The 15,330-nt window shown below is 40.3% G+C and overlaps 1 protein-coding gene across 3 annotated transcripts; it reads left to right on the plus strand.

Moving 5' to 3' along the window:
* Window positions 1–249: 249 nt before the first annotated feature.
* On the plus strand, window positions 250–9,097 carry caiap (CARD- and ANK-containing Inflammasome Adaptor Protein). 3 transcript variants are annotated; one of them, XM_059983595.1, is made up of 3 exons: window positions 250–306; window positions 4,443–4,574; window positions 6,179–9,097. In XM_059983595.1, the coding sequence occupies exon 3, from the start codon at window positions 6,695–6,697 to the stop codon at window positions 8,942–8,944; it is 2,250 nt and encodes a 749-aa protein (XP_059839578.1). In that variant the 5' UTR covers window positions 250–306; window positions 4,443–4,574; window positions 6,179–6,694; the 3' UTR covers window positions 8,945–9,097. The 3 variants fall into 3 exon arrangements, with proteins under 3 accessions (XP_059839578.1, XP_059839575.1, XP_059839576.1); XM_059983592.1 differs by lacking the exon at window positions 250–306 and adding an exon at window positions 1,579–1,969; XM_059983593.1 differs by lacking the exon at window positions 250–306 and having other exon boundaries at window positions 4,173–4,574.
* Window positions 9,098–15,330: the final 6,233 nt, after the last annotated feature.

Consider the following 15,330-nt stretch of genomic DNA (forward strand, 5'->3'; position numbering starts at 1 on the left):
CTTTAGCATTAGTCTGATTCGTTTTTATGAGGCCAAGTTGCTAGCTCGACACTCAACCTTGCATGGATGATAAGCATGCAAGGAGCTGGCTGAATTCGAACCTGACACCTCTCGCCTTGAAGTACGGTGTGGATGCCATTACACCACTGTCCGGCATAATGGAGGATTGATGACCCCTTTAATACCATGTTATAATCCAATAAACTGTGTTAAACCAAAGGGTTTCATTTACAGTTTGTTCCCCATTCTAGCAACTGGAGCACCTGAAGAAAGCAACTTGCTGGGAAAACATGCTGCCAGATCAAGGTGTGAATAATTCAGCACTTACCAACAGGAAATAAGATAAGTAACTTCAGTAAAGCGTTTAAATGATTAAGGAAGAAGGTTTGAAGAAAGTACTTTTGGAGATAGTGTTTTTATGTTCTATGCTTCTATCTTCATCCAAGCAGAAAAATAAATCCTTATTTTTGTGCTGTATTTTTAGTTTTTCAGTGATCTGAGTTTTTAGGTTTCCACTTCCTTCAGTGCTATTTTGTGACACCATGGTATAAGACTCACTTTCTTGCAACAGCATATTTTACTCAAAACAGGTGAACGTCACCTTTAATTAAGTTATTCTGACAGAAAATCAATCAGAACCTGAACAGATGTTGTCCCTTACATTGTCCTCTCAAGGAGTTAAAAATAATTTTATTCTAATATGATGCATTTACTAAGTTATATTTCATTCTTTAAATTCTTATATATATAATCACAGCTTTTCAAAATATTTATATTAAATATGGTATCTATGATTTGGTCTGAATAAGAAATTACATTTTGACATAAAGAAGGTAATTGCTTGGGAGTTGAAGTTGTAGACATTTATAGGGTCACTTTGTGTTGTATTATAACTATGCCATCTGTCAATGTCTAATTATATCTCAACCCATCATCAATTATAATTGGTCAGGCTTCACAGTCTATCCTTGAAACACTACTGACCTCTAGTGGTTAGCCAAACTCATTACTAACATCATGGGAGAGATTTGCCTTTAAGAGCAAGTCCTTTCATAGTTTTCACAATTAGTCTGATAGAGATCACTAGAGAACTAAAACAAAAATTAGATGAGTAACCAATTCTTTTTCACTCAATGCTTAATTTTATAAACTATCATTATAACTACTTTGGAAATACACCAAATCAACTTTGCCTAATATTCAGTCCAGTTAAACGGCAGGCAATGTTGGCCTGAGATAATTTATCCTCATATCGAATTATCAACCTTAGTTAACTTGGATAGAACAGGACCAATCAGTCAACAGATGTACTAGTCTAACATCTTTCTATTATAGGATTAGGGTGGTTGGTATACACGCTTCTTATCTTTCTATTGGTTATTTCTCTTCCAGTTACAATACCTGTCTCTATCAAGACTTTTACTCTCCCTCATCCTGAATTTACCCCCGATAATATTTTACAGTCTCTGACACAGAGCAGCAGAGACCATTTTGTGGTGAATATAACTTTAATAATAAACTACAAAATGACAAGCCATGAGGAGCCACAAGACAAGAGAAAACCAGTACTTAAGATGACCACAAAGTTAGGAGCAAAGTTAGACTAGGAACAACTGGTTGAGAATGGCTAGATCATATGAGTGAACAAAGATTGAGGATGAAAGTTGGGTTTAAATAGGTTGCAGGTGTTGTGTTGGAAATGAGTGGCAAATGACTCCTGTTAGCTGGGTAGATCTGGGAGATGCCTGTCTTTGCAGGCCTGATACGACCCTCCATGCAATCCCACATCAAGCACCCGCTGGCTCAGGATAATCTGGATGGGTCCAGTGGAAATCCTCGATGATTGATGGATCCAAGATGAATATGGGTGACACCCAACACCTCTCCTCTGGGCCGTACCCTTTCCGATCAACCATCATCAACCGGTGAACCGCGTACACAATCCTAGGTTCTGGAGGTGCAGGCTCAGGTGGGTTGAGTGGTCCATGGACAACAGGTTTGAGGCAGGACACATGGAAGATAGGTTTGATTCTGAGGATGGTAGCAGCTACGATGATAAATGATTGGATTAGTGCAAAGGGTAATCTTGAAGGTGACAATGAACGAGGGTGAGAGCTTGCGAGAGTCGATGCACAGGGGCAGATCTTGAGTGGGCAGCCAGACATGATCCTCAGGCTGAATAGTTTGGCTGGGCACTGGTGATAGTTAGCCTGGTTAGCAGCTAGGATGGTCTTCCTTGCCCCCCCTCCAAGCATTCTGGCGGTGGCGAATCAGAGCCCTGGTAGACAGGATCACCACCATTGGCTCCTCCATGGGGAGCAAAGGAGTTTTGTAGCCATGAAGCACTTCAAAGGGCGACATACCCATGGCAGAGGTAGTGTGTAGATTGTGGGACAGCTCAGCCCAGAGCAGGTAACCTCTTCCATATTAACGGGATAGAGACAGTGAAGCATCGCAGAATGTTCTGATTGGTTCTTTCTGACGGACCTGCGGATGATAGCCAGAGGGCAAACTCACTGAGTAGGGACAGCAGGCACACCAGAAGCAGGAGATGAATTCAATGTTGAAGAAACAGCTCTGCCATCTCAGTGGCTGATGGAAGTATGGGGAGGGAAACGAAGTGAGCTGCCTTGGAGAACTGGTTCACTGCTAGCATGATCACCATGGCCCCATTGGAAGGTGGCAAACCTCTGATGAAATCCATGGCAATGTGAGACCACATGCATCTAGTGATCAAAGGAGCTCAGAAGGATGCTGTTTGGATTTATTAGTCTGTGCATGTTGAGGGCAGGCATTAATGAACTGATGTACATCTATGGTCATGGTGGGTCACCAGAGCTGGAGTCACAGAAAGTATAGAATCTGTCATGCACCTCAAAGGTGTAGGGGTAGTGAATGGTGGGCCCTCTGGAGTGCCTCAGAGCACTCAGTTACTGGCAGTTGTCAGGTTTGTTAGCCAGCTCATTAGGTAGGGCCTGGCAGATCTGGTTCTTAAGGTCCCAGACAATTATGGGTCAGCAGTGCTTCTGCATTCCCACTGCATTTTACTTCGAGGGTCTTGAATTCCATGGACCAAGTCAGAGCCTTGATGCAGGTGAAGTGTCTGAACTACATTGCTGTCCTCCCTCTTCCCAGGTGGTCAAAAACGTGGCGCATCTCAGTGGTAAAATCTTCATAGTGGTTGCAAATGGAGGTTTTATTGTCCCAGCAGCAGAGGCCCAGGTCAGAGCTTTCCCAGTCCAAACAGAAATGATGAAGGCAGCATGGCTCAGTCCATAGCATACAGAGACAGCTGGAGGTCAAAGCATGAGACTCACTGGGACAGGAAGTTGTGGCATCCGGTTAGGGATCTGTTGAAGCATTTGGGCAATGTAATCTGGAGCTCGGAGGAGGTTGACGGGTGCAGGGTTGCTGTATCGAGATAGAGAGTTTGTTGAGAGTGATGAGTAGATGGTTAATGGTTTCCTGCTGCTTCAGGATCGTGTACTCATGTCAATGATTGACTCTGTTTGGGCAAGCAAACTCTGCTGGGTCTATTACTGGTTCACTCGTCTTGACACAAATTGCAGAGGAGGCTTGACACAAGTGTAGAGCAGCGGACACAATTTAGTGATGAGCGATAAACTGTAAAATAACAAGCCATGAGGGGCTACAAAACAAGGTACAACAGATACCTAGTTCAACAAGGCGACAAGTTAACTGAAGGCTAGGAGCAACTGGTAGAGGCCAGCTGGTTCAATGAGTGAACAAGGATTGTGGATGAGAGCTGGGTTTAAATAGGCTGCAGGTGATAATTTGGAAATGAGTGACAGTGACTCCTGTTAGCTGGGTGGGGTCTGGGTGGTGCCTGCCTGTGCAGGCCTGACCTGATCAGGTTCACACATTGATCAATGATTTTGACTGCAGAATTGAAAGTGCTATCCTATAATTCATCTTGGCCAAATCCAAACTCATGCTAGCATCATTCTGAAGAGAAATCTTCTTTGCGCCATCATGAACTATACCATCTGACCTTATTTCTCTGCCTCTTTGCCCCCCCCCCCATACTCTAAAAGAAATGAAAAGATCTTATGCCTCCAAAAGATATAATGGCAGTGTGGCAGCCCATTGCAGCTCTCAAATATTAAAATAACTTTATTAACAAATATTAAAATAACAGTCCTGAAGAAGGGTCTTGGCCCTGAATATCAACTGTATATTCATTTCCATAGATGCTGCCTGACCTGCTGAAATCCTCAGCATTTTGTGTATATTGCTCTGGATTTCCACCATTTGTAGAATTTCTCAAGATTAAAATAATTTGTTTCCAACTACAATGCACAAATGCAATTTAAGCCTTTGCCCATTCTGTAAAAGTTTCATCTAATTTTTGTTAAATATATTTTTACAGAAATCTTAGAATTTTTGTAATCTTTGATTAACTGACAATTTCATCCTTGTAGCTGGTGTTCCTTCCTTCACTCCCACCAAGCACCCACCCACCGCAAGCCTGTTCTGCACCATGTCTGCATAGAGTGGATCGGGTTGACCGGAAACTGGAAATCCATCTACTCCATGAAAAATGCCTCTTTCATGTGAGTTGTTTTGGGAGTTGTACGTTATTTGTTTTCTGTGGTACCAGAATAAGGATCACTCTGGTGGTGATAGAAAGAACATTTGAAATGTTGCAGGAGTTACTTCTGCCCAGTTTTTCAAAGGAAACATTATATATATTCATATTAAATCTTTAATCATATCTTTTATATTTCCTGTCTCAACAATATCCAAAACATCCACTCCCTGACCCAAACCTGATAGTTCTGCCTCCTGATGACTGTGCACTTAAAATACTAGATCGCCAGCATTCACTAGGTCATCACTCATAGGTGATGAGACTGAGCAAGGAACCAAGCTTGAATCACGTGACATCTACATGTGTGTATTTCAGCCCTAGCATTGCATATCACTGTGTAACCAGCAAGCCAGCTGGCTTTCCATTACCCTCACCTTCCAAAACCACACAGGCCAGTTACAACAATCTTAATGCTGAACCAGTTGATATTTCACAGAACCAATTTCAACCTAATCTGGATGCTGATGAGAAAACAGTGGTTACATCTCTACCCCCTATTTGTTATTTCTGAACAATATTCAACACAATCCCATAGGTTTTCTAGGCCATTGTTTAGGTTCAAATGCTCCTTCTCAACCACCACTTTTAATGGCTCTAAAGACTTAATCTTGGAAGTTCCCCAGGCTGTGTGACATGACCACATGTTGAACCTTTCAGCTGATCTTTGCAAGTTCAAGTTCGAGTTTATTGCCATCTGATTGTTTTGTTTGGTTGTTATGTACTATGTACTGTACAATGTTTTACAGACCACAGTGCACTCACAAAAAAACAAATCATACAGCATATTAAACAAAATATTACCACAAATAAGTTAATAAAATATAAGTGCATGTACTGCACAGCATGGTAAACGGTAAACAATACATTAAACAGTAAACAGCTCTCTATCCCAGTGATGAAACCACAGTGGTAGCAAGGATTTTATTAGTCTCATAGCCTGAGAGAAGAAGCTGTTACCCAGTGTCTGGCAGTCCTAGTCCTGATGCTCATGTAATTTCTTCCTGATGGTCATGGGTCAAAAAGATAGTGAGATAGGTGGTAGGGATCCTCAACATTGCTCCCGTAAATGTCACATTTGTAACCTGGCCTACTAACTTTCCCAGATTTTGAGTTTTCAATCAGCTTTCATTCATGGCCAGTTTTCTCAGTGTTATAATTATGGATTCAAGCTCTACATGAAAGAAAATCTTCAGCTATTGATTCAATATATAACTTTAGAAACTTTACTTACTTTACTTTAACTTTACTTACTAAAGTAACTTTAGTTTCTTTAGAAACATTGCATTATATTGTTCAAAATTATACAATCCGAAGTTGCTAATGTGTAGGCCACTTAAATAGTCAGTTAACTTACATATTCTGTACAAACAAATTTGGAGAGCTAGCAGAAAGGATGTACCATTATAGACCATTTTTATCACGGAATAAAATGAACCAACAGTTGATCCCAAAGCAAGCCAACTGTACAACTGTAGACTTAAACTCAAAAGTTTTGGGTGAATTCTCTGCAAGCAGTTTGAAGGATTTCCCTCTGATCATTGATTGTATGTTGTTGTTTTGCATTAGGTTCTCAACACAAAGAACTAATGGACTCCAGGCAACAGTAGCTAGGTTGCAGATTATCACGTCACTTCTAACAGCCCACTAACAGAACTATTACTGGACGGCACACAACTGCTTGGCTCACAGAAGCGCAAACTGATTTTCCTTGACGGTTTTATCCTCAAGATATTAAGGACTTCCTCAAGAATTTCTTCTGAAGATCAAATAACCTGTTTGCCAACATTTTAAATATTATTGTTGTTTTGGAACAAGGTTATTAACCTGGTTGCCATGGCACTATGGAACAACTAAGGACTCATTCAAGAACTCATCTTATGCAATTAGTGGACTTACTGTGTGCATGAGGCTCTGAGGACGCTATTTTAACTGCTTGATAATACAGGCATTCAGCCATGGACTACATCGTTTACAAAATGTGTTGAGCTTCATTGCTTCAAGATTTGGCAATTGCTAGAAAGACAAACTCTTCTGGTCCTGTTCAATTCATTGATTAATTTGGATTCATGTCAATCTGCAACAATGCCCTTACATGGCACAGGTATTTTTACAAATCCATATGCTATTGAAGTTCTGCAGAGCAAGAAAAAAGAACTAGTAGCAGGGATTACCCACACTGATGATCTTCTAGACTGGTTGATTGAGAATCGTGTCATTTCACCAGAGAAAAGAATTGCAGTTTTGAATTACAGGACACGTGAGGAAATGAACACCAGAGTCCTAGACATGTTAGTTTCTTGTGGTGAGAGAGCCTGCAGACTGTTCTTCTATCCTTGCCTCAAGCATGTTGAACCAGCTCTCTACAATTACATCAGAAGCTATGTCAGTAATGTGTCAAGCAGCTTTGGGGATGCTAAGAGACAGCTTGTGGGTTATCTTTTGGAGAGAGATAAGGATGAAATCCCTAAGGATACCTCAAAAAATGTTGGTAAGCCAGTGCAAAATGTGGCATCTAAAAAGGAGCCACACCAGAAGCTACAGACGGCTGTTCAAACTCGACCAGTGCACAATGAGCTGGCTCATGTCTTTCAGATTGTAGCATCAGGAGATCTATCCAGTCTTGATAAAGCTATTGGACACAGTGACATTAATGTTATAAATGCTTTTAATGAAACCCTGTTGCACATTGCAGCTACCCATGGACATGTTAAGATCATTGAATATTTATTGAATAAAGGAGCAAAGCTAGAGGTAAAGGATAACAAGGGGCAATTACCTCTTCACCGGGCTGCAGAGAAAGGGCATACAGCAGCAGCCAAAGTCCTTCTTCAAGCTGGAGCACACAGCTATGCTTTGGATACAGAATCTAAAACTCCCCTACACTTAGCTTCCCAGAACAATTTTTTCTCTGTCGTGAAGCTGATGTTGAAAGAAGAAGCTGGAAATTATAAGAGAAAGAAATCTTTTCTACACATGGCTGCTCTCAGGGATGAAAGTAAAATTGCAGAAATTCTTCTCAAATGTGGAGCTGCTGCAGACATTAAGGATGAAAAGAACAGGACCCCACTGATTCACGCTGTCTCCCTGGGACATCTCAGTACTGTGAAGGTACTGCTGGAGGCAGGAGCCAAAGTTGATGTTGATATGATTGATGGAGCATTAAATAGTAATAACCAATCCCTGATTAAACTTATCTTGGAGTATGCCACTGGGATTAGCCCTAACGTTCTAGTCAATGCACTCTTTAAAGCAGTTCAGAAAAATCAACACAGAGCTGTGGGTGTTCTAATTGAAAGGGGCATCGATATCAATGCCAAAAATGAAATGCAATACACCCCTTTGCTGTTGGCAGCAGAACTTGGGCATACTGAATCTGTCAAGGTCCTGATAACTAAAGGAGCTCATTTAAATGAAAGGACCCCAAATATGAACAGTGCACTGCACCTTGCTGCTGAGACTGGATCACTTTCAGTTGCAAAGCTGCTGATTGATGAGGGGATGGACGTAAATATTATCGGCTGCAGTGATCAAACACCTCTGCACTTTGCATCTTTTCATAATCAGCCACCGATGATAGAAGCTTTAATAAGAGCAGGTTCAAAGGTCAATGCCATTGCTAAAGAGGCAATTACACCTTTGCACATCGCTTCGCAAAGAGGTAACCGAGAAACAGTAGAGTGTCTTCTTCAGAACAAGGCTGATGTGAATGCTAAAGACAGATTGATGAGAACACCCTTGCACATGGCAGCTATAGTTGGAGATGCCTCTATCGCAGAGCTGCTTCTGTCAAGCCACGCTGACCCTAATGCAGTAAATAAAGAGAAGAAAACCCCACTCCATCTGGCTGCTAATGAAGGTCATTTGGACTTTGTATCAATGATGTTAAGCAGAAGGGCCAGATTTGCTGCAAAGGATATGGACGGGAATACTCCAATGCATTATGCAGCCAGCAAAAGTCATAGTGTTGTTGTCAAAGCACTTTTATTGGCTGGGAAAAATAAAAACATTGATGATAAGAATATTTGGCGCAAAACACCATTACATCTTGCAGCAGAACACAGCCACGAGGGATTGGTAGAATTATTGTTGGTCAGTGGAGCTTCTATTAATGCCTTAGACAATGCCAAAGACACACCACTACATTGTGCTTGCAAATCAGGCAACATTGGTACTGCCCAAAAATTAATCAACTGGTCTGATGGTGAAATACCCAAGTTCCACTCTACAAATAGCTTAAAGAAGACCCCTCTCCAAGTTGCAGAAAGTAGAGACACAGATAACCACCAGCAGATAGCAATACTGCTGAGAAAAAAAATGATGTTAACTAGATAAGAACAAATTCAATCTAACTGATGGCTTAATTGGCTAAGGCAGTGCTTGGTGTTGCCTGTAACATATCTAGTAGACCAGTATGGTTTTATTTTCCATTCCACTTTATGCTGAGTGACAAGCCTCAGCTAGATTTATTTAAGAAGTTTTACTATTCCAAGGCTGATGGGGGGGGGGGGAAGGGGGAAAGAATACAAAAGAGGAATTTATCAATTGTTTCCATTCCTGATTGCTATCTAGTGACCTTTGTTCAGATGTTATCAGCATTTGATGAGGATTACATTAGATTTAGGTATATGCTGCCTTTCCAATACAAGATTGAACAGCTGTCCACCATGTAACATCAAAATTCACAATTTACAAACTTATTCTGCGTTGATTGCAATAGCATTTTCAGAGGAAGAGAGGAACAAATGGGTAAAGACACTTTGTCCTTATGTTATACTATTGTGGCTCAATAGGTCATTACACATGCTGCACACTAATCTCTTTAAGTATCTTCCATTTGAACAATTGTCTACCATTACACTGATCTGGCTGATGCATACAAAATGTGGCACATGTGGTTAATATTATTATATTGTGAAGACCTCTTGATTAATTCTGCTACTTAGAAACTAATTATAATTTTTGTTCAGAAATAACTTCCTTTGTTATGGTTGCACTTACTGTTGGATTGTGTATCAAGACTTCTATTTTTTACTCTACAAAGATTATTACCGTCCTGTTACTTTTTGGGCTTTTCATAAATCTGGTTCCTTTCTATGCAACAGTAATTGTTCATTTCTGTCTTTCTTTTTAAGAAAATGACATCAATCAAATAAGTTCTACAAATGTTTAAATGTATAGTGTTTCTGATTGGACATATATGTTGCAACTTCTTTAGTAAACTTTAATTTTAAGCTGTAAGCATATAAAATGTAGCAATTTCACTCATGTTTACCAAAAAGTCATCAAAGTAATTAGTTCAACACTGCTAAGATGACAAATAGTGTTTTGAGTTTATTCTATCTCATCCACTAACCCTTGCTCCCTAGAATCTTCATATTTAACATGCTTAGAGCAGGTTTGAGCTACAGAAACAAGTAAACATCTTTTGAAGCATTGGCAAGGATAAAACATGAAATGAGGAAAATCTGTCTAGCAAATCTATCTGTATCTCACAATACTCTGAATACAATATATTTAAGTCTCAAAATGAAGTCTAAATTCTAAGAACACCATTAAATATTTCCTAGCTCCTAAAGAATATCAGATGAAATTTTGAGTACAGTATTGATAATTGCAAGCGGTCCTTCCAAGTGAGGTGACCCTTCACCTGTGAGTTTGTTGGGGTCATATACTGTGTCTGGTGCTCCCGGTGTGGCCTCCTGTATATCAGTGAGACCCAACGTAGATTGGGAGACTGCTTTGCCGAGCATCTATGCTCTGTCTGCCAGAAAAAGTGAGATCTCCCAGTGGTCACCCATTTAATTCCACTTCTCATTCCCATTTCGATATGTCTATCCATGGCCTCTTCCACTATCGTGATGAGGCCACACTCAGATTGGAAGAACACCTTATATTTCATCTGGGTAGCCTCCAACCTAACGCCACGAACATCAATTTCTCAAACTTCCAGTAATGCACCCCACCTGACCTCTCCTTCACCATTCCCCATTCCCTTTCCCCTCTATCAGCTTATCTCCTTTTCCGCCCATTGTCTTCCTTTGGTGCTTCTCCCCCCTTTGCTTTCTTCCAGGCCTTTCTGTCCTAATTTTTCACCTTGTGTTTCTCTCTCCCCTCCCCCCACCTTTTAAATCTACTCATCTTTTTTTCTCCAGTCCTATCAAAGGGTCTCAGCCCGTAACATTGACTGTACTCTTTTCCATAGATGTTGCCTGGCCTGCTGAGCTTCTCCAGCATTTTGTGTGTGTTGTTGGGATTTACAACATCTACAGATTTTCTCTTGTTTGTGAAAGTAAGAGGCCGGTCATTTAAAACTGAGGTGCTTAAAAATTTCTTCTCTCAGAGGATAGAAAGTCTCTGGAATTCTCTGCTCCAGATTGGTGAAGCCAGAACATACGGTAGAAGTTGATAAACATTTGAAAGATGGAGTGATATTGGGAAACAGCAAAGAAGAAGAGTTGAGGTCAGCATAAATCAGCCACAGTTAAATATATTGAAAAGACAGGCTCAAGGGGCTTGGTGGCCTACTCATGCTGCTACTTTCTTGTGATACTACAGTAAAGACTGAAGCTCTATTCTTCAGATTATATTTGCAGGGTTTGAGCAGGTTAGTGATTTTCATAACCCAAATCCGTTCTTTCTCATGACATAGTGCTTAAGTTTCAGATACTGATGTGTACACGCAAAACACACACCTTTCTCAGGGTTTCAACTGAGCTCTTGTTCCTTGTTTATAACTTGCACCATTACCCCCAAGTTATAAATGATAATATATTGCTTTGAAGAAGAGATTGTTCTTGCTCTAAGGCTATAATTCAAATAGTTCAGTTTGAGCATTTTCTTTGCTTTCTAATGGAAACTTCATTAGTAAATGGATATACTGGTATAGTATGGATGGCAGATATCATGTTTTAGTTGACAGGTAATCATACCATTACCCAGAAAGTGCAATGTTTAAGGGGACTTGTACAGAAATATATTGTCTTAGGGAGAATGGGCATAAGATGTGTGAATAAGTTTAATTAATTTTAACTAAGAATGCAGGTTTTACAGACATACACAGGAGTGCATAGAAACTGTCACTAAAATTAAATATAATCAGGTTAATGGATGTCAGGCCTCTATGCTTCATGGTAAGGATTGCTTAGGTTAACCTTCTGGCGGTCATCTAACATAGCCCACTACAGGTTTGCAGTGTGAGTTAGAACAACTGAAACCATGAAATACCATTTATTGAGGGTCTGAATGACCTTCCCATATAGATCATGATATAACTGTAGAGACCTTCTTTTACAACTGTGACCAGACAATTTGAAATCATGTCAGAAAAACTTGTTATTATAGTTAATAAAGTATTATTAAACAACGTGTCCAATAATCCCAAATAGAATGGGCATGTTGCAAATCTGTTGGTCTTACTGTTGTTTACATACATCATAATGAAAGACTGCAAACTCAATATAATGTATTAATTGAAACAATGCAAGAAAACTGTGGAAATATTCATAAAAGGTGAATTTAACTATTAAAAATTCATTATTCTTTGCCTGATTCAATGCTTTGTATTTGTATTTGTTCATGGTGGTCATGTATGAAATTCTGTGGCTTTTCTCCTAGTCTTGACTGAGTGGAAGACCTAGAGAAATCAAAGCAAACATGGCAGTCCTAATAAATGTAGAGTGAAATATAAAATGTCAAAGGAAGTTTGATATTTTGGTAGAAGTAGTAGGGACTGTTAATAAAGATTGAAGAACATTTTTGCTCAGGACTTAAACTACTTTGATATTATACCAGCTAAGGGGGAATTGAGAGGCAAATTCTTCACACAGATAGTGGTGGTTATGAACAAACTGCCAGAGGAAGTGGTAAAGGTTGGTGTGATACAATGTTTAAAACAGACTTGGACAGGTACGTGGATAGTTAAGGTTGAGCTGGATAAGGACCACATGGGACTAGCTTAGGTCTCCCTGGTCAACATGAACAAATTGGGCAGAAGGGTCTGTTACCAGGCTGAATAACTCTATGACTCTCTTGGCACAAGACAAATGCCAGTAAGACTTAGATGCAAATATCATTGTTTGTCATGACAGTTGGAATATCTTAACCTAAATTCAACCCTATAAAGTGCAAACCTAAAAGAAAGCTTGTGATTTGAGCCCAGTAAGTTTCCGCCCCACAACAAATAGTACTCTGTCAAAGGAAACTATTTTGCTAAAAATAGGGAAAGTTTCAGAATTTGACAAAACAGGGCAAAAGCAATGATAAGGAAAAGTAGAATTCAAGAATATTATTGTGAAAAACATCAAAACACACTGTAAGAGCGTCTATAGAAAAGCTCAAAGAAAAGAATTAGATAAAGTTGGTGTGTATTATTTATAAAATGAAGCAGTAGAGTCATGCTGGAAAATAGCAAAATAGCAGACAAAGAAAACAAGTCACCTGGAATTGTCTTCATGGTAAATAAATAAAGCAAACATACTGGAACTAGAGGCCTACAGTAAATTACTTCTGCAAAATTAGAATTAGTAAAACAGAAGTTTGGAGGGAATTAATGGGACTGAAAGTTGATAAATTCCCAGGATCTTGAATCCTTCAGCTTTATAAGAAGTGGTTATGAAGATAGTGGATGTGCCAGTCCGCAGAGGAGAAGCATGTCAGCAACTTTAAGTTACTCAGTATTATCATTTCAGAGGACCTGTCCTGGACCCAGCACATAAGTGCAATTACAAAGGAAACACAGCCAAACCTCTACTTCCTTGGAAGCTTGTGAAGATTCAGCACGACATCTAAAACTTTGACAAAGTTCTATAGATGGGTGGTGGAGAATATATTGATTAGTTGCATCACATTCTGGTATGGAAACATCAAAGTCTACACAAAGTAGTGGATATGATCCAGTCCACCATAGGTAAAGCTCTCCCCATCACTGAGTACATCGACACAGGGCACTCACAGGAAAGCAGCATCTATCATCAGGGATTCCCCACCACACAGGTCATGCTCTCTTCTTGCTGCTGCCATCAGAAAGAAGGTACAGGAGCCTCAGGACTCACACCACCAGGTTTGAGGAACAGTATAAACCTCACAACCATCAAGTTCTTGAACCAATGGGGATAACCTCACTGAACTTCCCTTGCCCCATCACTGAACTGTTCCCACAACCTATGGACTCACTTTCAAGGACTCTCCATCTCATGTTCCCAATATTTATTGCTTCTTTATTTATTTTATTTTTCTTTTGTGTTGCACAGTTTCTTGCCTTTTGCACATTGGTTGTTTGTTTGCCCTATTGGGTGAGGTCTTTCTATTATGGGTTCTCGGATTTACTGAGTATGCCCACAAGAAAATTAATCTTAGGGTTGTATATGGTGACATATATGTACTTCAATAATAAATTTACTTTGAACTTATCTTGCAAATTTCCAGATTCTAGAATGGTTTTCACAGATTAGAAGGAAACACTGTAAATGTAACCTCATTATCTAAGGAAAAGTAACTATAGAAAAATTAGCTTGCTATCAGCAGCAGAGAAATTGTTGGAATCAAACAGAAAGAATTGGTAACTGAACACTTAAAATAATAGGATTGGGTTGTCAAATCAGTTTTATCTTGACAGATCATTTTCATGGTCTCAGTTAGTAGAACTTATAAAGGCAAACCTAGTTGGTTTGGTGCATTTGTACTGCAGTACAGATTGTTAAACAAATTAGAGCTCATGAGATTGGGGATAATGAACTGATAATTGATGGCTGATTGACAGATAGAAAGCAGAGAGTAAGGATAAATGTGTTATTTTCAGGTTGAAGGACAATGACTATTGCAGGGAAATTTACTGGGGCTCCTACTGTTCACGATCTGTATCAGTGATTTAGAAGAAAGGGCCAAGTGTAAAAGAACTAAATTTGCTGGCAATACAAAGTAAGTTAACAGCATAGGTTGTGAGGAGAATGCTGAGAGGCTTGGGGGCAGGTGCAGATATGGATTGGTTATGTGAATAGGCAGGGACAAAGATTTAAAGGTGGTAGAGGCCAAAACTGTACTTGGATGTATACTTCATATGTATGACCTGCAGGTCTACAGACCTGGCGCTGGATGATGGGAGTGTGCTAGATGGTCCATTTGTCATAAATGTCCTCCCATAACAGATATTTTAAAGCACCTGTTTCTCATTTTCGATCCCTGCCTTCATTCTTGGAGAACCATGTACTATTCTGGGAGTCCTCATCCAGTGCCAAGATCCTTTGCACATTCTGGGAAATCCATGGCTTCAGTCCAAGTGGACTGAGTTCTACAGCTGCGCCATGCATCAATGATAAGGCTGCTTCAAGAGTGTCAAAATTAAGACAACAGAATACAGGCGCCGGAATCCAGTGGGACAATCACCGGTTTGGGTCGAGAAGCTTTTCTGGAGTGGTCAGCTTTATGATTTGATGCCCCTCGGCAGCCTGAGGAACAGCCGACAAACACCTCCGCCTCCTCCTACCGCACGTCACAGCCCGCCCAGCGCCCGCGCCTCCTCCCACATGACACGGCATGCGTCACAGCCCGCCCGGTACCCGCGTTTCCTCCCACGTGACACGATGTGCGTCATTGCCCGCCCAACACAGATTCCACCCTCTCCCCTTCTTCTCCAACGTCACAGCCAAATCTTTGATTGTGCGTCACATGTTACCGTTGTGGGTTTTCTCTCTCTCTCTCTCTCTCTCTCTCTCTCTCTCTCT

The sequence above is a fragment of the Hypanus sabinus genome, chromosome 11, assembly GCF_030144855.1.
Source record: "Hypanus sabinus isolate sHypSab1 chromosome 11, sHypSab1.hap1, whole genome shotgun sequence".
NCBI lineage: Eukaryota > Metazoa > Chordata > Chondrichthyes > Myliobatiformes > Dasyatidae > Hypanus > Hypanus sabinus.

Coding starts and splice junctions, on each gene's coding strand:
- caiap (XM_059983595.1), top strand. CDS start 6,695: ATGCCCTTACATGGCACAGGTATTTTTACAAATCCATATGCTATTGAA.